The 25,505-nt window shown below is 37.6% G+C and overlaps 1 protein-coding gene across 1 annotated transcript in view; it reads left to right on the top strand.

Annotated features, from left to right (window-relative positions):
* The window catches only part of LOC121326359 (calsyntenin-2-like), a 139,958-nt gene that overhangs the window by 96,600 nt on the left and 17,853 nt on the right, over positions 1-25,505 (top strand). Inside the window, exons 5-10 of the mRNA XM_041269605.1 lie at positions 1,980-2,129; positions 4,456-4,641; positions 6,296-6,553; positions 7,570-7,691; positions 23,392-23,554; positions 24,884-25,050. Of these exons, the coding sequence (XP_041125539.1) occupies positions 1,980-2,129; positions 4,456-4,641; positions 6,296-6,553; positions 7,570-7,691; positions 23,392-23,554; positions 24,884-25,050 (1,046 nt within the window). The remainder of the gene's footprint in view (positions 1-1,979; positions 2,130-4,455; positions 4,642-6,295; positions 6,554-7,569; positions 7,692-23,391; positions 23,555-24,883; positions 25,051-25,505) is intronic.

Genomic DNA, 25,505 nt, shown 5'->3' with positions numbered 1-25,505 from the left:
ACAATACAATCTGTTTTATATAGCACTCTTCATGCAGGCCCAAATTGTAAGTAGTAAGCAGAATTCTCAAATCAATCCTGAATTTAACAGGAACCCAGTGCAGACATTAAGAATTGATGAGCTGTTTGGCTCATCAATTCTTGTCTGGTTCCTAATTCCTAATCTAGTTGTTGCCAGAACCACATTCCAACACTTCCTGAAGGACCCCAATGAATCTGCAGTAACTGCATGGCCTAGCAATTCATTCCATATACCCACCACCCTCTGTGTGCAAAAGAGCCTCCTACTGCACCCTCTGTTTGAAATAGCAACTAGGAATGACTGTGTTGACCCCTTTTGGGATTGTGTTCATCAAGGACCTTGGTTTCTAATACTCCCTGTGGTATTCACAAAGAGCTGAATCCAAGTCTTATTTCATACTAATATGAGTATTTCTGGTGCTTTATCATCCATGCTTGCCAGAGCATGACAAAGTCAGCACACAGTTTTAGAAGCAGACTCATCTTGCTGCTACACACATAGGCACAGATGTTAGCCATTATAAAACTGTTATTAAATTTGAATACTCCCACTGATTAGGTGTCAAGCAGGGATGCTGGTTTTTGGAAATCAAAAGGCTGTCAGACCAAAGAGCACTAGCCCAAGTTGTGTTGTTAAGCAGTACATAAAGATCTTGGAGGTCCTGACACCTAATCTGAAAGTTTTTAAGACATCAGGCTCCTCATTTCAATTTACCCTTGAATGATCATAAGCCACCTTCATGTAAAATATACTCATACAGTCAAAAAAGAACCATTCATCATCTTTGCACACTTGTCAAGCACGGTTCCATTCTTTGGTATTATTTATTTTACATTTTAATTGCAAAGTGGAATATCATGTTTCAAGTGGTTTTACTGGTGTGCACTGCATTTTGACACACAAAGAAAAGCAGTTAGAAATAGGCGATTAAAAAAGGTGATAAGCCTCAGATTAGTTAGAGTTGAAAGCCCCATCAGAGGTGTGGAAAGATGCGAGTCTTGTCCATGTTTGCTGTGGTATGTCACGATAAAAGCATACAGTAGCAAAGCATGGTAAAAATATGTCAAAGCAATGACAAAAAAAAGCAAAAAATTGGATATAATATGCAATTAAAGATTACCATGGTAAACTTGTATATGGCCCAGTATATAACAAACACTATCACTTTAATTGCATGCCAATTATGTATTGCACGTTACTGTTGTACCTTTAAAGTGACCTGGTACCCCAAAGGCATATGAGAGTGCCAGGCGGTTGGCAGGTAATGCACATGTATAAGTGAGAATATACTTGAGTGTGAAACAGTTTAGAAGTTTGTACCTAAATTTGTTTAGGTACAAACTAGGTTGTTTAGGTTTAAGTTTTCCACTGTCGGCAATTTTCCCACATTGTTTACTGTGGAGTGGGTCATTTACCTGCAATTAGCACCGTTAAAAATATAGCGCTGTGTGAGTGACTACAAATGAGGATCTACCCCAGAAGACCCTTGCAAGTACACTTAACACAGGCACTTACTGGTTCTGATAAAGAACATGCATTTTTAATCCCCAATTGATAGTCATTACCTGAATTAGCTGCAAACTATAAATTAACGATGCATATTAACACTGTAAACCAGTGGAACAATTGCAGAAAAAAAGGATTGATAAGTGACCACCATTGTGTCAAGGGTGCCCTTTTAGAAGTTGTCAGATGTTACAATAATATAAAACTCTACAGAGAAAAACCTTTTCCTTTTATAATTTCTAGTGAGAGTTCATTGTTGAGCTGACCAGCAAGTAACACTGCAAACACACTTCAGTATAGATCTTAGAGTGAAATTACACACAGCAGGCCAATACTGAATGCCATGTTTAATATGATGCATGGATTTAATACATGCTACTTGTACGCTCTAAGTCTCCTGTATCGCTACAGGGGTAATAACCTCTGGGATATATTTTCTTTGTTGTTATCAGGCAACATTCGAAACACAGAGATATTGAGCTATGACAAGGAGCAGCAGTACAAAATCATGGTGACTGCCTACGATTGTGCTCAGAAAAAAACCACAGACGACGTGTTGGTGCGCATTGATGTCAAGCCAGTTTGCAAACCTGCATGGCAAGGTAAGTGTTTGATACATCTCATTTAGTTTGTGCTGTAGCTGTTTGAAGCCCAGTTTAAAGCTCCCTGGTCTTCATTGTAAGGTGAAGGAGACAAATTAATTGGCCATTTTTATTAGACTTGAGACCTTTAGATAGAAACCAGTGGAAGACTGTGATTTGGCTGACATGCAGAGTTAGCCTTGGACATCTCAGTATTGGCCACTACTAGGTTCGAATTTATATAGATTTTTGTTGTTGTCGAAAGCAGGTATACTGTCTTGAATCCTCACTGCTTCAGAAGAGATTGTTTTTGTCATTTCACAGCATTAAGTAGTACAGTGTGTAATGTGTCCCAGTTTTACATATTTCATTCAATAAAGGGTAGTGATATTTTTTTAACTGTTTGAGAAATGCCAATAGTTGACAAGCACACACATGTCAAGTAAAACGAACAGTTGCTGCACTCCAAGATTAATTGCAGTCTGGTCTTTTTGACCCTCTATTCCTTCTCCTGTAGCTCCTAATACTGATAGATACTTTTCTGGCAAGGATTTGTGTGTTGGGTATTGTGTCATGCATTAAAACAAAAATGTAAATGTTGGAGATTGCTCGAGAGTGTACGTAATATTTACATCATTCAGTCTACAGTAAATTAATCTCTTCAAAGTCAGTTTTCAAATGAGGATTTAGACATCTTTCATTACCAAGTGAGTTTCCAGGGACATCACAGAAATACCAAAGAAGAATCTTATCCTCCCAGAAAAGGGCAACGTTCTTCAAAGGCTTAGAGGAAGGCTTAAATGTCACTGGAAAACATTACCAGCTGATCATAGAGTATTACCTGAAATATTGCAACACAGTGGAATATTAGCCTCTCGAGCTGTGAGTCCCACCCACTTGATTTTGTAAGTAGAGTGTATATGCAGCAGATGACTTTTGATTGGCATCTCCAAGTGAAATTTGCTCCTGAAAATAAATGTGTATTGCAAATGTTATTGATATAACATTTTTCATTAGGTTTTTTTTTTTTTTTTTTTTTTTTTCAATATCGCTGTGCTTTGCTTCTGCCATTCTGATGGGTTTTGAGTCAAGTTGGGTTTCTGCTTACCCTGTCATATTTCCAGCTGTCAGAAACTTCTATGGCTTCTGGCAAAAGTTCAAGGCGAGTTGATCAATTCTAAGTATATATAATATATATATTATATATAGATATATATATATATATATATATATATATATATATATATATACATACATACATATATGATACACGCTTGAAACCGCACAATATACACCACCAAATAAAGCAAAGGGTGAAACTATAGCACCAAATAAAGCACTGCTTGAAACTATAGCACCAAATAAAGCAGTGTGTGAAACTATACCACCAAATAAAGCAATGGGTGAAACTATACCACCAAATAAAGCAGTGGGTGAAACTATAGCATCAAATAAAGCACTACATGAAACTGTAGCACCAAATAAAGGAATGCACTTGCCTGCACCTTACTCGAGTTTCCTCAAGCTGAAACCTCCTGAGAAAAGCTTATCTTACAGCAAGTTGTGAGTAATCCCTCTCAATCTACAACTCCATTTAAGTTGGGTTGCAGAAGCAGTAATGTTGCTGAACCAGCCTCTTTGTTTTGTTCTGCACTTCTTACTGTACAGGCATCAAGATTTGCAGGCACATTGACCCATTTTTCTTTAGTTTTCCAAACAGGGAATTTAATTCAATTCATGTGTAAAAAATCAAATACCAGATAGTAAGCAGCAGAAATTGTCAGTTGTATTGCCCAAGCCCAAGCTTGCCTCCAGACACACAGCAGACCACTGCAGTAACGAGTCAACGGAGGCCCTACATATTATTGTCTAGTTTCCAATTGTACAGCTGGGAAAGATAAATGATTTGGAGGATATGTGTGCTCCTTTTGTGACCAGCACTGATCGTTCATACTGAATAGCGTTCGACTCATTCAGATGTCTCATGCATTGTGACAGATTATTTTCTCTGACAAAACTGGACCTGAAGTACAACAAAATGATTTATTTTCTTTGGTCGATTTTTATAGGAGCATGACATCTACGCAAGGGGGCATGTTAGCCTATCCCGTTTTAATATTAAAAGCTAGCAACATGAATACAAATATATTGTCCTCAAAGTTTTGAAGATTTGTTATTCATACTTCAGGAATAAGTAATGTATTTAATAATGTTACTCAAATTTTGAGAATTTGACACAGTTCATTTGCTTGAATGTGGTTCATATATCACATAGAGAACGTGTACCTGGCTTATTATGTTGTACAGTATATTATAAGATATTTGACACAGTTCATTTGCTTTGCAGGCTGGAACAAGCGGGTTGAGTATGAGCCCGGCACCGGTAGCAAACCATTATTTCCCACAATGCACCTGGAGACATGTGATGGGCCTGTCTCATCTATCCGGGTCACAGTGGAGCTGCAGACGAACCACATCGGGAAAGGGTGTGACCGGGAGACATACTCCGAGAAATCTTTACAGAAGCTGTGCGGTATGCACTTCTGTTAATTTCATTAGCAGAGGCATTCATGCATTTTTTAAAAGGGGGGCTGTGTTAATTAGATTCAAGTCTAAAACTACCCTTTTAAACTAAACTATGGATTATAATCCCCGCTTGGCAATGGTTACTATGCATTCACCTCTAAATTGAACTGGCTTAGCATAGGCAGATTTGTGTTTTCTACTGGCCTCTTATAGAGACATTATGGCCAACAGCTTAATATTCCACAACAGCCTGCCATGCCAATCCATTGGGTTTCAGTTGGCCCAATTAGCTAATCCTGCTGCTGTTGCATTTGCAGTCTAATATACATCAACAGTCATGGATAAATATTCTATCTTCAAGAAAAAAAGTTCTATGGATAATCTGTTCTTACAAGTCTGACCAGTCATTCCCACGTTGTATTGTAGAGACAGAGGCAGAATCTGTGATCCAGTAGAACAGTGCTGCAGTACTCTGCAGTCATTCAATTCTTGTACACCCACTTTAAATTATTTTTTGGCAATATGTGACTCAGCACAAGCTAGCCTTTCAAAAGGCGCATTTGCTGCCTCAAAAAAAAAAAAAAAAATAATGATTTGATTGGTTTTTAAACTAAAATCAATTTAGAAGAAAGCTGAGAGACATCACTTATAGAGCATATATGAAAAGGGCGATGGCTTTTCGATTTTTTTTCACCTTCGGTAAGTGAACAGATTTGAGTTGTTTTAATGATATCAATAATTGTGTGCTGAGCACTGAACACCATGAATGAGGAGTCCATAAAAATGGCGTTTACAGTAATTGGGTCAAAAAGAAATAGCTTCCACCACTCGTTATCATTATTATCATTCCACTCATGGATCAATAACTGTTTTAAACAGAAACTAATTTCTAAGACACCGTACTAATTTTAACAAAGCTGAGATTCAGTTGATTGGCTCAACGTGCCTCTCGTTTGAGCTTTCAAAAAGAAAATACTATGTCTTGGTTGAATTCAGGCCTTTTCTCATTCTGGTCGTTTGCGTGATGTTTTTTGTTTTTTTTTCTTGAAATCTGATTTCCCCGTATGAGCTCTATGTCAGACTTTCTCTTTTCTGGATTTGGAAACATGCTGGCAGGCTATAAGATGCCACTTTGGGGACCAGATTTAGTTGTTGGTTCCCAGAGCTGCATAAAGAGATGGCAGGTGCCACCAGCACTATAAGCATATTTAGACTTGAGAGTGCAGCTTTGGGTTCAGATTGCTTTTCCCCACGTTCTGGCTAGTTCATACTTAGGTCCAAGACATAGGCCTTAGTTCATGTTAAGTTCTGTCCATGCTGGTTCATACTTAGGTATTAGACAGTCGTTATAGTACCAGATATCTATTAAGAACAAAAGTAAGTTACAAAGGAAAATAGAGCAAGAAATAATAAAATGGAAGATTTTGTCTTCACTTTTCGAAGTGTCGTTTCCTACTCCAGTTATGATGACACATCCTTTTAAAACTTCTTGCGAGATAAATCTATATATTTGTTTTGCCCTGATTTGAAATTACACAGTGTGTGCAGTCATCAGTGTAAAGGATGTGCGGCGACTCAGTGCAGTACAAAATCTATAAAACATTACAGATGGCTAAATTGTGTATTAATCTCTTGTTGAGTATCCTTTTATCTTATTACAGGGGCCTCATCAGGAAGCACTGACTTGCTACCAGCTTCCAGTGCCACAACAAACTGGACAGCCACCCTCCTGACAGACAGCGGACGGGACAGTGACCTGATATTCAAATTTGATGGAAGGCAGGCAGCCAAAATCCCTGATAGCGTGGTGCCAAAGAATCTGACTGACCAATTCACGATCGCCACATGGATGAAGCATGGCCCCAGCCCAGGACTCAGAGCTGAGAAAGAAACCCTTCTCTGCAATTCAGATAAAACTGGTAAGAGGCACCTAGTTAGTGCCTTTGGCTCAATAATCTGGTTAAAGACTGTTGGAAATGTCAAGTGAGATCTTAATTTAGCATTGCTAGTTTACCAGGGTTGGGAATTGAAAACATTTAAATGAAGTTTGCAAGGGCAAAGGGAATCAATTTAGGCTGTATTGTGCTTTGGTGCTTGGGTGGTCATTTATTGAAGTACTTGACTAGTCTTGCTTAGCGAAGTCATGACCCAATGGTGAAAAAGTCAAACCTACTCAATTGGATATCATGATCCAAAACACATGGGGGGAAAAAAACGCATATGTCTCAGCCTTAAATTTCAAATAAAACATGCTTGAAATGGAAATCAATAGAATAGAAAACTGTGATAGGCAGTGCTAGATTGCAGTGTGCAAAAGGCAATTCAATTGATGGATATTAAAATCACATGCAGATCGAGCAAATTCTAACTTGCTGTCGTCTTGATAACCTTTTTTGATGGCCCACAGGAGCATTTCGTGAATGCGTGCTGCAGGGCTTGTTTTCATACTTTTTCTGACGAGACAAATTCCCATCAGCTTTCTGAATGCTAACCATCCCCACAGCTCTTGTTGAAGAGAAGCAAGGCTTTGCAATAATTCCCCCCGTCCCCCTCCCTTGTTAACAACTTTGCCTCCCAAGCCAGCTTGACAAAATGCATCCCAAAAGGGTTAACTTCTATATACTGTAACAAAATACAGAATGACACCCATCAAGCAGACACACTAGATAGCTGGACATTAGAGCCAGTTATCTGTATGTGATCTCCACTCTGAAGAATATCATTTCTATAATGGCATTTATACCGGTGAAAGGAATGAAGCAGGTGCAGTAGTGTTGGGCATGGATAGTGATTAAAACCGCCTGGCTACCCAATAAGAACATATACTCCTTTTTTTTTTTTTTTTTTTTTTTTTTTTTTTTTACAGTTCATTTCATAAAAATGCATTTGGTTGTAGCGCATTAATCTTTTCCATTCCCCCTCTGCGTGATTGCAGAGATGAATCGGCACCACTATGCATTGTACGTGCATAACTGCCGGCTGGTGTTTCTGCTGCGCAGGGATTTCGACCAGGTGGACACTTTCCGCCCTGCTGAGTACCACTGGAAGCTGGAACAGGTAGGCACTCTTTGCAATTCATGTTCAAATGCCATCCGGTGCAGCTAACAGGGATCGTAACTGTTGTTGAGGGAACTGTGCACATACTATGCAGTGTGTGTGTTTGTGTGTGTTTTCCTTCATAAAACTTTTATGAAAAGTCCCATCAGGGGATTATAACACAGATCACCTTACTTTTTTAAGAAAAGAGAAAAAGAACATATCATAGAAAATTAAACATCTCATGAGGTCGAGGTCAGGTGATAGTGTGAAAGCTGAGAATCTCAAGACTGAGCTGAGGAAGCACCAGTGAGTCAGAGTGGATAAGGTTACCTTTATTGTCAGCTAAAATAACTTTTTTTATTGTAACAGGAAAAAAGGGTTAGGTTTAGAGTTCGGGTTGGGTTAGATTTATGGTTAGGGTTGGGTTAGATTTAGAGTTAGGGTTAGGTTTAGAGTTAGGGTTGGGTTAGGTTTAGAGTTAGGGTTAGGGTTAGGGTTAGGGTTAGGGTTAGGGTTAGGGTTAGGGTTAGGGTTAGGTTTAGAGTTTGGGTTAGGGTTAGGTTTAGAGTTTGGGTTAGGGTTAGGTTTAGAGGTTAGGGTTAGGTTTAGAGTTTGGGTTAGGGTTAGGGTTAGGGTTAGGGTTAGGTTAGGTTTAGAGTTAGGGTTAGGTTTAGAGTTAGGTTTAGAGTTAGGGTTAGGGTTAGAGTTAGGGTTAGGTTAGGGTTAGGTTTAGAGTTAGGGTTAGGTTTAGAGTTAGGTTTTGGGTTAGGGTTAGGTTTAGGGTTAGGTTTAGAGTTAGGGTTTGGTTAGGGTTAGGTTTAGAGTTAGGGTTAGGTTTAGAGTTAGGGTTGGGTTTGGGTTAGGTTTAGAGTTAGGGTTAGGTTTAAAATTCGGGTTGGGTTAGGGTTAGGTTCAGAGTTAGGGTTAGGTTTAGAGTTCAGGTTTGGTTTAGAATTCTGGTTGGGTTAGGGTTGGGTTTAGAGTTAGGGTTGGGTTAAGTTTAGAGTTATGGTTAGGATTAGAGTGGATATATCATGCAAAAAATATATATTGTAGTACATTTGTAACTATGCATATCCACAAAACATGGACGTAGATGTTGGCAACTCAGCACACCCTATCTTTCATGCTGTGTTTATCAATACCAGCTATTCTAATTGTGGATTACCTTACCTAAATTAACGTTGAGTCATCCAAGATTATTGCTAATCAGGGTCTGTGAAACCAGCAATACTGTGTGACCTGAGTCTCGTAAGATCTACCTTACAATAAAGTCAGGGAACTAACTTCATGCATTTCAATACTGTTTTTCAAAGGTGTCTTTAAAACTAAGTTTATATCATCCGTCAGCCTTGTTTGTAACCTCAATTTAATTACCTGGGAAAATCCAATCTCTGACTGTTTTTATATTTAAAGGCATGGCGACAAAGACCCTCCTGGTTGTCAACACAGAGTCTTAAATTAACAAGCTGCCGAGAAAGCTGGACGCTGGCAGTGCTCTTTAAAAAAAAAAAAAAAAAATTGTCAGCATGTTGCATTTAAAGTGTATTTCACTGTGCTAGTCTGTGTTCCATGGTAATGAACAGGTATAACTATCTATGATTTTCTGCAGCATTGTATAATTACCAAATCACTCTGCATGCACCCTTTCTTTAATCAACTCCAAATAAAAAGTCCCTAATGTTTTTGTAGTATTCAGAGAGTTATTATAACACACTGTGCCAAATGCCAGAGTTTTGTATGTTTTTTTTTTAATGAAATAACAGTAGCTTAAGACAATATTAGAAAGGTGTTTTCTGGTATCCACATTGGTCAATTAGTTAATAGAAAGCAAGAGGTTGCAATCAATGTGTAATTTTTAAATAGAAAAAAGCATTTTTCCTCAAACATGTACTACAGTCTTTAATCCAATTTGCTAAAATGATTCAAGGCCTCTTTAGGCCTCTTGATTCTGTTTATGTAGACATACTGAAAGAAACTAGTCGGTGATAAACAGCGAGTCAAAACCTTTGTCCAAAGAACTTGGTACTTGTGCATATCTTACACATGAGTGCTTTACAGTTGTTGATGATTTTTCAGCATGAACATTCATAAAACTATACATTAATTGAAGAACACACCAGTGCGGGTGAATTGGAGGAGGAGAAATTAACTATTTATTAATATGACCAAGTCTCTTTTTAAAATGCTGTAGTCTCCAAAATCCACATGCTGTATTTACATATTTTTAAAGACAAGATATTGGATCTAATCATTTTAGCACCAACTGGGAACCTTATGGAAACCTTTTGCATTTGTTTAACACTAAATTTCACAAACCAATTTAACACACATTCTCTTTGGATTCGAAAGTATAGCCCAGAGCAATGGAGTTCTGGCTTTTTTTTATACAACTCCAGGTTGTATAGAATATTCTGTACTTTGTTCACCCATTACTTATTTTACATTTGCTACAAATGAAAAATCTCCCTGATGTCCTAGCTGAAAGTTTGATTGCTTCACAGGTAGGTTTTCTGTTACCGAATTTGTCAGGGCCCTACTGAGAGAGAATGTGTACGGTAAAGTATTTACCACCAGGAGAGGTTTCAAACAAGCCTCAAGTGTTGTTGTTATTAGGCACTGTGTGCAGATGATATGAAAATTGATTGTTTGACAGCAGTTGTGAATGCGCTAGAGCTGCAAGCATGTATTTCCTGCAAAATCAGTATGAACAAAAATAAACCACTCAAACAGTTTTTTATCTCCCTCGGGCAAATCCATACACTACCCAAGCATTGTGATAGCACCGAAAACTTGAGAATACTGATCACAGCCCAAGATGTGCAAATTGTATTATGCTGTTGTGTTAGCATTTGAGCTGTATAGATGTTTGTGATTTTATAAGGTGTAAAAGCTACATGCGGAAAATTGTACATCTGCCAAAAGGCAATTTCAAATGCACATAAGGAACAATTTGATCTCTAAACTTGAATTACGTAAATAATTTACAATCCGCTTTCTTCCCTGGGTAACTGCAGTAATGAAACGCTGACTCTCTTTGGCAGAAAGGCAGCACAGTTTTAGAGACCTCTCTGTCAGCTGTGTCTTAGAGCTATTAAATAGTGACATTACAAGTTAACTGGTACCACAGATTTCAAAGAGGTAATTGCATGTCTTTAGCGTATTGTAAAGGGCAAGAGGACCATGAACAAAGTGATAGGTATCTCTAGTGTCTCTGTTGCCCTCATCTAGAAGTTATTGTCCTTGTTGTGTTTTATTGGCGTTACAGGAGCTTGTATTTCTAGGGTTATCTTGCTGTGATGTGGTGGCTTAATGATGTGTTCTCCTATATTGTTATATCTCCTGCCACACACACCCCTAAATAAGAACTGGAAAAACTCCCACCACACAGAGCAGTAAGGATAAAAGACAAATGAATCAAGATAATCCAGTGTAGGAAGAGAAAGCAATACTGGTAGCAGAACTGTCAGTTCAGCATCCACACTCCCCCAGTCTATTCAGTTCTACCCCTCAACCTTCAAACCTGACAGCTTTTGTTTGCCTTTACTGATTTTTCTTATCCTCTTTTCACTTGGGATATTGCTTCACACCAGCTGCTGCTCACTAAAGTTTAGAGGACAAAGCTTCAGGTATTCACTGTGTAGACTCCTTGACTTTCTGTTTACACTGCAGTTCAGTCCAGTAGGACAGACCCCTGGTTTTGAAACTTTTAATAGAATCCTCACATTCATAACATGGCATCTGTCTATCCATCTTTCAAACTTAATCTCTCATGCAGCACATCACACCTTACACATAAACCAAATAATTAACCTCACACCATTTTCTACTTTCCAAATTGCGCTTTTCAGTTTAAAGTGCATCAGTGACTGATAAGAATTTTTTTTTTTTATATTAATTGTAATATATATATATATTTATATATATATATATATATATATATATATATATATATATATATATATATATATATATATATATATATATGAAAATTACTATATTATATATTGAGATGAAAACTCATATTATGTAGGTATGTACATATGCACTGTTTGTGTATGTATGTATGTATGTATGTATGTTTCATTGCGTGACTGTGGTATCATACAGAGCTTTTCTTTCATGTGGCTTTTTATTGATGTACACAAAGTCATTGGGCTGAAATATTCCAGCATTCAGGTAGTAGATTGAGAACCTCACTGTATTTTAGGGTCTGTCACTGCTTGGTCCTTGTATCAGAGTGAAATGTTTTAGGATCTTTCGTGTTTCAGAATTCTCACAATTTACCTGGGTGTATCACACTCAGAAACGTGCGGTTATTTCAGAACAATGACACTCTGACAGCACATCCTGAAATTTCAAAAGTTACGAGCCTGCCGGAACCTAAGGGATCCCAACCCGACAGCGAACAACAAAAAAAGGTATATAAATAAAGGGTCATTACAGCTATTTTAACTAAGAACCAACAATACAAAAGAACAATACACTTTAAATACAATTATTTCATCTTTTATTATTATTATTATTATTATTATTATTATTATTATTATTATTATTATTATTATTATTATTATTATTTTTTCTTTAGTAGCATATAAATACATAATGCTCCATTGGTTCCTAGCAGCTAAGTTATCTCAAAACTTTGCCAAGTCAGGTCAGAAAGGATCCCAATGATTCAACAACATGGCTAGGTAACCCATTGTGGTATATATTAGGATCATGGATGCCCCTTACACAGAACGAGCCTTACAAATATTGCTGAACAGGCTTTGAATTTATTACAGGTGATCTATGTAAAACAATACAGGCCTGTTTGTTTTAACAAGCCTTTTAGCCTCTGGAGTTGTGTACAGTGTAGTCAGCCCTGACAGTCATTAAACGCACTCGCCTAATTTAGATCAAAAGGGAATGCATGAGTATTGTCCCAGTGCTGAATTCTCCCTCCTACTGCAACATGATCAACCAAATGAGAAAATCCACATCACTGCGCCTGGTGCAATCCTATCAGCCAGTAATTAAGAAATCTATTTTGGAGATATTGAAATTGCAAGCTTTGTTTCCTCCTACAGTAACTGCGGGCTGGTATTTATTCAAAGTTCAGCACCGGGGGGGGGGGGGGGGATCTCAACAGCGTTTCAGAAAAGTGCAGCCAGCACAGGTGTGACAAGTAATGAATATTTATCTGTTGGTTTTAAAATCGGTAGAGATGTTTTAAAGCTGGGATATTATATTGTGTTAGAATTTTTGTTATATTGTGAGAACTGATCCTTGGCAAATATTCTTAAGATTCCAGTATATGAAATGGGACTCTGATTAGCTTATTGTATACACTTGCATTAATTATGAAATGCTATTCTGCATGCTGTATATGTTGGCTATGATCAACCAACTGACATATTACTGTAATGTGTTAGTTTATATCGTAGGATAACACTTTTTTATGTAAAGGTATGAAATGAAATAGGTTTTTTTTGTGTGAGTGTGTCCCAGGGTGAAGATGGGCTTTTTGGGGCTCTGCCACATCCATTTAATGAGTCTCTGGTTGAAGGTAGTCTGTCTTACCACATTGAAAGAGTACAGAAATTGCCGAATCAGGATGCGACTCCATGTCGTATATAATAAAATAAATAATAATAATAAAAACCTCTGTGTCTTGTTGTCTGTAACTCTAACACAGTTTGTCACAAGCATGTCTTTCATTGTGACCCACTGATCTGGTAAATGGTCCAAAAGTCAACACACTCAAGGTTATAAACTATTCAGTTAATTGTGAATGTAAATGATTTACAGCTTTTGTAGCACTGCCACATACATTTTCCCTGTCTCGTGTTCATTTTGCCATTCTTCTGTTCTTCTAAGAAATCCTGTAGCCATTCAGTGTACCTGTAATTTGTGCAACATAGGAGAGCATAGATTGTGCACTGATTGAAACAAGGGAATTTGTAAAGGAGATTTGAGTTGCTTCTCGTTAAATGGTCTGTATGAATATGTACAGTATTATCAGTGCCAGTATGGGTCTTTTTATTTTATACTGACATCTCAAGTATATGCAAGTCTGTGTTTCCTCATACTGTATGTGAACAGCAATCCTTAGCACCCTGGCATCCTGTGGATTTCCCCTGTGTCCTGAGCATGATGATCAAGCTATTTGAATTATCTGCATGAATCATTGACATCCATCAATAATGACAGAGCCGGCCGAAACAGTGTTGATGAATCAAAGTTATTGTGTTTGTCAGGTAGTTGATTGTGCTGCTTGACGAAGACTCTACCTGATTTGTGTGCAAGACAACATTCACAGCTTCCCCTTAGGCTCTTAGCTTAACCTCTGAACCTCCAAACCTGACATATTATATCTATCCTGTCCTATTACATAACCCATGGCGTCTTGGGGAGATATGGTATGTAATTCAAGGATACAGTGCAGTAATACCACAATTCAGTTTATATTACATGTTTTTTTTTTTTTTCTAAATTATGTTTTGTGGTAACACTTAAGACTACAGGGTGTGAATAGACATACTGTAATTACATTGTTATAACTGGGTAACTACCAATGTAATGTAATTACAAACATATTCCCATAGGTAGTTGCTCAGTTACTACTATGTAATTACTTGGTTATAAATGCCCTGTAATCTACAGTCCAATCTACATATTTAAGTATACTACAATGTTCATGTAAAAATGCAAAAACACCACATTTGTAGGGTTTCTTTTGCGTGTTAAATGAGTGTTAAATGATGAATCCTTTTCTTTGTCAGTTATTAGTCTGGTAATTCATTAGTTATCCGTGTTACTCAAACACAGCTTGTCTTTACTTAACAGATGGTAGAGACTTGTTTCATGATTTGAAATCAGACCTAGTTCAGGCCGATGAGGTGTCCAGTGCAAGGTTTTATAAATGTTGGTGTAGTAATTGTTGCTGCCATACAAATTGGAATGTTTTTAGTGTCTTGTATTATTTAATACATTTCAGTCATTAATTGAAGTTCTTACATTCATTCGGAAAAAACTGTATGATGATTCATTGTAATTAAGTGGTAACATCTGCATAGTAAGTCAGCTACACATGTACTTGCAATGTAATTACCATGTACTTAATGGGACTTAGTCTGGCTTCAATGTGCCTCTCTTTGCAATACCGAGGTATGGTTTGATACATTAATAAATGTTTTGTATTTGTTAACCTTTTCTAGGCTACCGGTAAAGAAGCTACCATCCAGCAACTATTAGTAAATATCAGACTTAGACCTCCAGTATGTTACGACATGTGTAAATACACGTGCCACTAAACACTGGCATGCATCAGCAAAACCAGTTACTAACACTGTCTAACCAGTAACATGGTATGTGTGCCAGTACATTTTAAATACAAAATATAAGGTGTCATTTGGCATTTGGAGGACCCAGACCCTAAAGTAGTCTTAATGCACTCGATTTGATTTTGATAAACAGCCAAAGAAAAATGCAGTTGAAATAAACCCATGTGTAGATAAACACAATCTATTAAAGTAGGAAGATAGTACAATGATATCTGGATGCTGTGCTAAATCATAGCTAAGAGTTATGGAGTCATCGACTAGATTATTCTTCCCTAATCTGGACATGCTATAAATTCATTTTGATAGTTGACTGCCCAAAACAATTGCTTTCTCCCCTGATAATAAATTAGGTTTGTCCTCAGCCATGATTGTGTGCGATGACAGATGTAGCCTAAATGTAATTTCTTGCACTCGGTGCATCTTCCCACTCTTCTAATGCTTTTAGTCATAGTCCTGGCATTCAGGGTTAAGTCTTTACGAGTGCTGGGAGATGGCAATCAGAATATAAAGGAGCTTTGATAAAAAATAGCAGTTTATTGTGCTGCAGGAAACGTATGCATTTGGTGAATCACATTTTATTGTAGCTGAATATCGAATAAGAGACCAAAGCAGCAGCCTTTCATTTAAAACCATGAGTGTTCACACTGCGTGTATCATAACAAGCACAGCATCAATCAAAACAGACAACCAGGACCTCTCAGGTATAGCGGGTATAGCAAGACTAATATGCCTCATTGTTTTGGGATTTATAGTTGGAGACCCTCTCTGGAGACATGCTGTAGTTTACAGTAGTGTCGGCTGCCACTTTAAAACATTTGCTGATTAAGCATTATTAATTTACGAATGCAACAGTGAATGCTTGAATGCAGAGACAATATAAAACAGTCTCTTGTGCTTGGAATTAAAAAACCTTCGAGCAAGCCCAGAAAAGGAATTGCATTAGCTTCGATTGCATTAATAAACTGAATGAATGATTTGTTGCCACAGTTGGTAAATGGCTGGTGTGTCGCATTCTTTCTTTTCTCGCTTTCCTTTGTTTAAGTGTTTTCTCGCACAGAAAAGAGAAAGAGAGGCGTCTCAGTCAGCTCCCGATGGCTGCCTGTTTAAGTGACAGCTTTAAAAAAGAAAAGAAATTCGAACCCCTCCACTTCCTGAATTAAAACTCAAACCAAACTGAGCCTCTCCCGCTTGACTTTGTCACTGAAAACAAACACCAGCATTTAACCACATTGCAAATGAGAAGCCAGTGTTGACCTGCCTGCGGCGAGACTTGCAGGAACAATACCTTGAGAGAGCCTGGAGTTGATGCTCACTTGTCTGAAAATGAAAATATTTATTGAATCTAATTTAGTGAACTTGATTTTCTACAGGGATCGAATTCATTAGAACAATTTATTCAAAGGAGGTTCATGCAAAGGCCTGGAGAATGAACAGAGCAAACTCATTTATTACATGTTTCATTATATTAATCTATGAAAACCATCCCCCAAAGAAAATGGTGAGAGAGAGAGAGAGAGAGAGAGAGAGAGAGAGAGAGAGAGAGAGAGAGAAAGAAAGCAAGCAAGCAAGCAAGCAAGCATTCCAAGGTTTAAGCTTATTGATAGTGAAGAGCTTCTGTTGCTGATAATAAATTCTGTTATTGCTGTTTAAATTAGCATTAAGACATGTACAACATGAATGCTCAGATCAGACGATTTAATAAACAGATACTAAGCTGCATTCAAAGCATAGCTGTGCTTCGGCAACTACTCACTGCAGAGGTATTGTGTTTGTATTGCTGTCTCTATATAACAGCACACTGTTATATAGACACTGGAGAATTTGAGAATGAAATATCACTCTTCCCTTCATTGATTTTTGCATGGGCTGTGTTGCTTTAGAGGGCTCAGCCAAAGCCACTGGGCCATTGTTCAGACAAAGAATTAGGATCCTGCTCTTCATTTGAGGTCATTTATATTCTGTTAGAATCTGAAGTCTGAGCCACTCTAAATTAAGAGCACAGAAATGGGAGGCAGTGCAGGGTCATTTTGCTGTTGACTTTTCTCCCCAAGGGATATGCTTGTAACTGCCGCACTAATTAGAGACTTTGCTATGTGATAATTTATAGTCACCTTCAAGCATATTGGATACAAAGTGTCTTACTCCTGCATTTCTCTCTGAGGTCATGTCAAAAAAAAAAGGTGTGTGTGGGTTGTGCTGTGTGTTTGTTTCACTACTGAAGTCTTTGAATTTCACCATAATCTCTTTACACCTGCAATGTGTGGAAAGTTCGAGACTCCTACAGTGCTCTTGTGTGTGGGTTGTGCTGTGTGTTTGTTTCACTACACTGAACAAAAGTGTTGAATTTCACCATAAATGTCTTTAGAGACCTGGATTACCAAACCAAGAGTTTTTTTTTGTTTGTTTGTTTTTTTTTCCCTCCAGTAAAGTACACCAGTGCTCTCAAAATGTGCAGTGCGTCTGGGGTGTTTAAGCCATGTAGATTGTAGCTCTGTTTGTATTTTGTGGCAATCTCGGAGGACTCTACAGTACGGTATCTCTGTGTTTATGCTTGCTGTACAACAAGGTGACATTGCAGCATGTATTGGTTGTATGCCTGCTGTGATAATCGTATCATTAACTACAATTATCCATGTGAGCACGTGGCTGGGTAGCAGTGGTGTAGTCCTAAATTTTAAAGTACCAGAATGCCAATTCATATATTGATTTTTCTAAAACAAATTATACAAATTCACATTTTATTTGTACGTTGAACTTCAAGAAATATTTAATAGGTAATGCATGCGTCAAACATGTGACTTCTCCCCCTTGATCACTGCTGCCAGATTTTCAAGCCAAATTTGGCTTGTTTTGTAAACAGGTAAATGTTGGCTTGGTGGTTTGGTGAGGTCATCACCAGTGGAGAACTTCAATCGCCCCAATGCCCTGTGCAGTATTAGTATATCACATCCTCTGAAGCCAATAAAATCACAAATCCCACAAACGCTCAGTTATTTTTTATTCGTCGTCAATTTAAGAACTGTATCAGTACAATTAGAATTGCTTTTGTTTTTTTAAATTTATTCTTAAAGACTATCTGCCAACAGTTCTGGAAAATCTTACACTACATTCTGTATTTTTTAAATGTTTTTTTTTTTTTTATTCCTGGACCTACCGCATTTGGTCTCATCAGATAAAAAAAAAAACAAACAAACAAACAAACAAACAAAAGAAAAAAACAGTGGTTCTGGCAAAAAACAAGCAAAGCAGATAAATAAATATATAGTTTACTTACCAGTGTTTTGTTTTAATTTTAAATAAGTGTGCAGCTTTTATATATATATATATATATATATATATATATATATATATATATATATATATATATATATATATATATATATATATAAGGGCATTCAAGTAAGGTTTCATTCCAAAACAGGGTCTTTGGTATATGACAACGCAGTCTTAAAATTCTGAAGATTTAGCATCCTACGTGAACGAGTCTCGTCAGCATTTAAATAATAATAATAATTGTTGTACTACTAAAAGTAGTATTGTAGTTTGCAATAGAAGTCTGTAAGGATGACTGACTGAAGTCAGACAATTGTGCGGAAGAGGCGTCGTGGGTTTGACTCTTGATTCTGCATTCTGAGTGTACCATTAAAACTGGTTTGTAGGAAATCGAACACTGATTTTTTTTGTTCCTAGTGTCTATTCAATGGAAAGACTAATTTGATGTCCCTACGGAAAATAGACTGCTTCATTGGTGCACCGAAATTAGATCAGTCTGGCACCATTATAAGCATTTTCATAACAAATCACTAAAGATTCAAGTCAAGGTTCTGCCTATAGAAAAAAGTACAGGAATGATGTTCTGGTGCATTCCAACTCAACTATACCAGTGCTGGGTAGAACCACACAGCCTTTTGTTTATCTACTCAAGACAAGAATCCCTGTGATGCATTAAAACATTATTACATTACCACTATAGAAACAAAATGAAGACAGTGTACTTTGATTTATCCACCCTGTATATACTCTGAAGAGTTAATCCCTCAACAGTGCAGTAATGATCTCTGCTTGCTGATTAACTGCATGTACTCCACCTACTAATATCAAAGCACAGTGATTTAGCCTCAAAATGCTTACAGGTTCTACAGCACTTTCCATACAAGAGTGAGGGTGCTGACCCCATGTCCCTGCTCTCAGTACATGCCCTCTTTGGAAGTGAGCACAAAAGCATAGTAGTGCAGTCCAGAAATAATCTGGGGTTAATAAAAGAGCAGCTTCGACAACATCTGCATTCATAGCACTCTCTTTTCTCCCCCCCGTTCTTGAAGGAGAGAGGCATTTTTATTCCACACAGAACAAGAGAATTTTTTTTTTTTTATTGCACCTTCAGGTCACCTCTGTACAGGGCTCATCAATCTCTTCTTTCACACTGAATCAGTTTGCAAATGCCAGACTTGGTGATGTTCTCTGATCTGACACACAATAATATAGATAGCCAGATGTTTTCTGCTACAACAGTTATTACACATAGTTACAATGTACTTTTCGCACGATATATGCAAGTACACAATTGTATTAGAAAAGGGTTAGGGTTAGGATTTGGGTTATAATGTGCAAAAAGATTAAGTACATTGTAACTATGCATAATAACATTGTAATTTTGTGTAAGTACACATGTATTTACTAAGTAACTACAAAGTAAATGCACAGTAATTAGAGACACTAATGTAAAGTCTTACCATATTTCCTTTGAAGTAATTGCATCCTGTGCCAGGTCTATTGCTTTTCAGATTTCAGCTCTAAGGGTGCCAGTTACTTGAGTGCCAGAAAACAGTGAATAAAGAAAGATTCTAGATATAGTGCTTTAATACAAACACAATACCTCTGGAAGATAAAGGTCCTTTGAAGTACTGTGCTGTTAAACGTCGAGGGCCCAAAAGGATTGTGTGAAAAGGACAGCTTTCTGGCACTAATTGTATCCTGAAAACAACAAAAAAGAGACCATTTCCCATTTCATTTAATGTAATCGTGCAAATAGGTATTCCATCAACCTGCATTTTAATTGTGTTAATGTAACGCTCCCCTGTGGCGTCACTGCAGCAGCTCCTGTTTGATCTAGATAACATGGCAGTGCAGTTAATGCTGGTGCCTTCCAGCCCAGAATCAAAGTGAAATGTCCCCAGGGCTGACTGAGCCTGCAATTTAGAGCAGGGAGAGGTAGAGCTCAAGGTAGCAGACAGTAGAGGGCCTGTCCAATCAGAGGGCTTCTAAAAAAAATAAGAGGATCACCTGACACTTAAAATGCTAAAACGATGATTGCAGGTAATTGGATTTGTGGGTCGTTTGGATTTCCACCACCCCACCCTTTACAATTAACTCCAGTCATTAAGCTAACTGGTACTTTGCATAATGCAGATCCAAAACCTTCCCTTAATCACCAGGGGCTCTTTAAATGTGTTCTGGCAACCAGACTGGCACAGCAGTGTAATTCAACCTGGGTATCAATGTGTCAATGAATTCAAAATGAATAGGATACTTTTAATGATCTGTGCTGAAAAGAGATTAACCAGTGTCGCAGCAATACAGCATTCCAGATCATTGAGAGTAATGCACTGGGCACAATAAAACCTATTGTGGAGAATAAAGTCTTCATTTCATGATCTGTGTTAGTCAACAAGCAACAATTTGGGATTGAATATGACAATACATGGCGATACAGAATAACATAATTTATCAAAAACACAGATGACTAAGGGGGCGAGTGCTTGGGAAAAGTCCAATGATCTATAATATAAGAAGTGTTTAGGCGGATGAAACAATCCAATAAGTGAACAGTGAGTTCGTAGGGTATGTGATAAAGATATTGGAGGTATGAGAGAACATTATTGTGTCTGTTGGGCAAGTCTTCACTTTTACCCTTATACCACTTGTTACCAGCTCATACAGCTAAACAGTTTTGCTTATTCTTACCTCCTGATGTGCCTGCCTACTCTCTATTCCCCAGTGGTTACTAATATATATGTTAAACCTGTTCACTGAAAGGTTCACTCCTTGTGAAGCATTAGTAATTTGTGCTGTGTCTGATTAACACCGCCTGCTATCAAACCATGGCTGACGAGACTTGAATGGATGTTTCAGAATACAAGTCGGAGATGAAAGTCGTGTCTTGGTGTTTTAGAGTAATCTCAAACCAGGTGTGTCTGATAAACTCAACAGACTATATGTTTATAGTGAATGAGCTCACCTTCACTTCTTACCACCTGCGACATCTGGTTGGTCCCATTAACTTTGCTTCCCTCACAGTCCAGTGAGAACTCTGACATAACACAGTTGCTGCTTATTTTCAGTGTAATCTGGTATGTCTACATGAACACTGAAGAAACAGGATTCACATACAGTTTCATGACCACTATGGACAACAATAACTTTGGAACCTGTATAGGATAAATGTTTTGGGAAAACATTGGACCATGAGGAAATCACCAGAGGGGTGCTGTTTATGCTAGCACTTACTCAGTTGGAGTTATTACTGTCCAAAGTGGCAAGAAATGTTGTTAATCCTGTATACATTATCAATAACTACAGTATAAAACACTCCTTGGTAGAATATGCACTGCAGTAATAATAAAAGACAAACGTTTGTCAAAGAAAAGACAAACTTTCTTTTAGTATTACTTGAAACACAGTGGATGGTGTTGCGTGCAACATGGTTCACACCATGATATAAAACAATGTGTAGCAGAACAAAGAAAGGGGAAAACACTTCTTGTTTAGATGAGTGTGCTGTGTGAAACTTGAACCCTTTGGATTTATTTAGCTTGCTAAACATTTCGGCTTCAATTAATAATGTTTCAAGCAATTCAGACGTCACAATTAATTAGATGAAGTTTTGCACGGAATAGTTAAAATAAAAATCTTTATTGCAATAATTGTATGGATAAAACAGAAGGGGTTAGATAACTCTCAATTCTCAATTTTTCCCTGTAGATTAAAAGTCCCCCAGAGATTTCTGCCTCTGGTAGCTGTCCAGCAGATTAATGTTTGTCCAGATGATTGGCCAAACCCTTTTTGATTTCTCATCAGTTACTCTAATGTGAGGATAGACTGTACAGTAAAGGGTATCCAAGTGAGCTCTACTGTACTTGCATTTATGATGCAGTTGTCTTGGAAATGTTTGTCTAATTGGACTCATTGGGACGGGCATCTATTTAAATGCGGCATTCTAAAGAGTGAGTGAAGCTGATGTAATCCCCCAGTGAGTTGAAGAGCAAGTTTAGGAGCAGACTATATTAGCCAGATCCAGATGAGGAGCTGCTGCTGTGAAGCCAACACATCCCCTTGAACACAAGTAGGAGACATTTTAGAATCCGGTTCTTGGAGCCAAGACAAAGGTGCTTGCACATAACGATGTTGAAACAAACGCAATAACATGACTCAAATGTGTGTAGTCTTGGGCTCTATTCACAAAACGTTTTAAGAAATGTTTTGCAAAGGACTTTTTATAGGGTCCTCTTTCAAAAAATAGGGTCCCTTATGCACTGATCTTGTCTGTTCGTTCACCCATCTGTCCGACTCTACTTGTTTTCATTTTGCACCAGCCTTCACTTAACCATTATTATACACACCTAGCTTCCTGTAGGCGTTTTGGATTGCACTGGGCTACAATCCAAAAAACTGTTTTATACAAATATTTCTAACCTTCCAGGTACGGTGCTGCTATTAGGAAAATATGTGGACCTCCTGCACGAGTGTGTGTCACAGTCCATACTGAACAATACTCTCTGAATTACAGTAAAGGGTCCTTACACAGTAAACTGTACTGCATAATGTATGCAATTTACTGTCACCACAGCCTGACTGTAAATTAAACCAATTATTGAATTGTGAAATATCAGTGTGCCTTGGAGACTGGTGTAACTTCAAAGACATTTTATTTTTTTTTGGTTCTGGTTTCCAGAACATCCCATTGGTAAGCAGACATTAGTCTCTGTGGGTTTCCCCCCTGAGGACTCACTTGAATAAAGCAATGTAAATGTTTAAATACACTATTCCATGCTTGCCTCTTATTATAGATCTGCTGCACATCTGCTATGATAATGGGAACAAAATTAGATTTCCATTTAGTGGGCTCGTCTTGAAACAATGTTTCTTAGGGGGGAAATAAAGTAGCATGAAGCAGTCAGGAAGAGGGTGAATGTCGGTTTAACAAGATTCTTCAGAAGCTGTAGCCTAGGTTGGCTCTCTATAAGAAATGTTATATCTATACAACATTGTCATAAAGCATTCTCGGCATGATGCCTTTTAAAAAATAATTGCCATTTTGACATGTTTTTGTTCAAGAAACAATGGAGCATATGCATGCAAAAATAACTGTAGCTTTTATTTTTAACCTCCAGATTTGCGACAAAGAATGGCACTACTACGTGATAAACGTGGAGTTTCCCGTTGTGACCTTGTACGTTGACGGGGTGACCTATGAACCATACCTTGTGACTGATGACTGGCCGATACACCCCTCTCAAATTGATATGCAGCTCACAGTCGGTGCATGCTGGCAAGGTAAGCTTGTTTTGCAGAAGTTTATTTTGTATGCCCAGAACTGAACAGGGTATAACCTGACTTGAATTCTAACCTGGGAAAGACTGCAGATGAAAAATAAACTAATGTGAAGTTTTTAAAGGGTTGGAAACTACTCATGTAAACGTAGGTGATTGTGCAGTACAAGACCTTTAGGATTGTCACTTCAAGCTGTGATGTAACACCCTGCCTCCAACAATAGCATCTGAGCCATGTCTGGGTTGCTTGAGACGAGAGAAGTGTTAATAAATACCCATGGTTACAAACACGTTGTTGAAAATATTAATAATAATAATAATAATAATAATAATAAAACCAATAATAGAGTTAAAGATACGTGTGCTAGATAGCTTTGTTTTTAATTAACATTAATCACATCTACATTAGGCCTACACCATTTAAAATGCTGTAGGTCCTCTGCTTCAAGCCTAGAGATAATTCAAACATTTTCTTTTGTCTTAAACTAATTATTATCACTTAGCACTTTTGCCCTTGTTATAATGAGTCAGCAGGCTGTAGGAAAGAACAACGATAATTTCCAGATTTTAAAACCCATAGCTATATTTAGAATGCTGGAGTTATGTAAAGCAGGTCCTGAAATGTCAACCAGAACCAAATGTACACTTTTGGGATTTAACCTGTTAAACCCCCAGCCTCCCACAGGCAATTTCCGCCTGGAGGGCTATGGCCTTAAACATGTCAAATCATGATTCTCTCTCCTTTTTTTTTTCTTAGTCTTAAATTTGTATCCCTGTGTAATTTTTAATTCTCATTTCTGGAGAGAAAAAGAGTAGGTTACAAACATGTCAAATCTGTCTATCATCTACAAATTGCAAGTGGTTAATAAAAAAAACAAAACAAACACAGAATAAAAAGTGACTGTGAAAAATGTGAAACTGTGGAAATGCCATGTAGAAAGATCAAAAGAAAATGTATCTTTTTTGTTTTTTCAGAATTTATTTTGATCAGTTTAATCTGATGTATAAACATTTAATTGATAGCATCTGTCAAGAAAAAATAGAAAAATCTATGACAATTATACAACAGCATTGAAAAACGACAATTTTCTGCATGGCAGGGCTGAATGGCAACAAGGCCAATTTGCCACACTGAACGATCACTTAATCATGCAGAGAACCAACGTCTATTTCTAATCTTTTACAATACAGTACAGAAGCTTTTATATTGCACAACTCCAAGTGCTTTTATGCATTTTAGCCACGTGTTTTGCAGAGTGGTAATTGGACGCTTTAAATGTAGTACAATGCCCACTGTGCCACTGCTAATATTTTCTTTCCTTGACCCACTCAGGGGGTGAAGTGATAAAGCCACGGTTCACCCAGTATTTCAGAGGCAGTCTCGCTGGCCTCACCATCCGCCCCGGCAAGATTGAGAGCCAGAAAGTGATCTCCTGCCTCCAGGCATGCAAGGAGGGTCTGGATATCAATTCTCTGGAGAGCCTGGGTCAGGGGATAAAGGTAAAGGATGAGAGTGCAGTGCTCCTAATAAAACAGCAGGCATCTCATGTACGTACCTCCAATACAATAAGGAGCAATGCAACATTTTATTTTCCACCCCAGAAGCAGCATACAAACAAGCAGTTAGCAGTAAAATTGCAAAGAGGCCACGAGATTATCAGGATACTTCAATAAAATCTGATTCAAGCCTTAGAGTTTATAAATCAGTCATTGTTACCAATAGGCTGTCATCAAAATACAGTACTGTGATCCATGACGGAATTTAATTTCCTTAGAAGTAGCTTCAAGATTGAAAAGCCTTTGGGTCTTTTAAAACAGATTTTTTTTTTTTTTTTTTTTTTTAATGTAATAACCAGTAACCGGTATTGTGTGTTTACATGCTGCTGATGTTTTAGCTAATCTGTTTCGTGTCATAAAGCAAACCGTTTGTTACAATAGTACATTGCTGCAATTTC

The sequence above is a fragment of the Polyodon spathula genome, chromosome 14 (assembly GCF_017654505.1).
Source record: "Polyodon spathula isolate WHYD16114869_AA chromosome 14, ASM1765450v1, whole genome shotgun sequence".
In the NCBI taxonomy this organism is placed as follows: Eukaryota; Metazoa; Chordata; class Actinopteri; order Acipenseriformes; family Polyodontidae; genus Polyodon; species Polyodon spathula.
The sequence above is the reverse complement of the archived record's forward strand: the minus strand, read 5'-3'. Positions and strand labels throughout refer to the sequence as shown.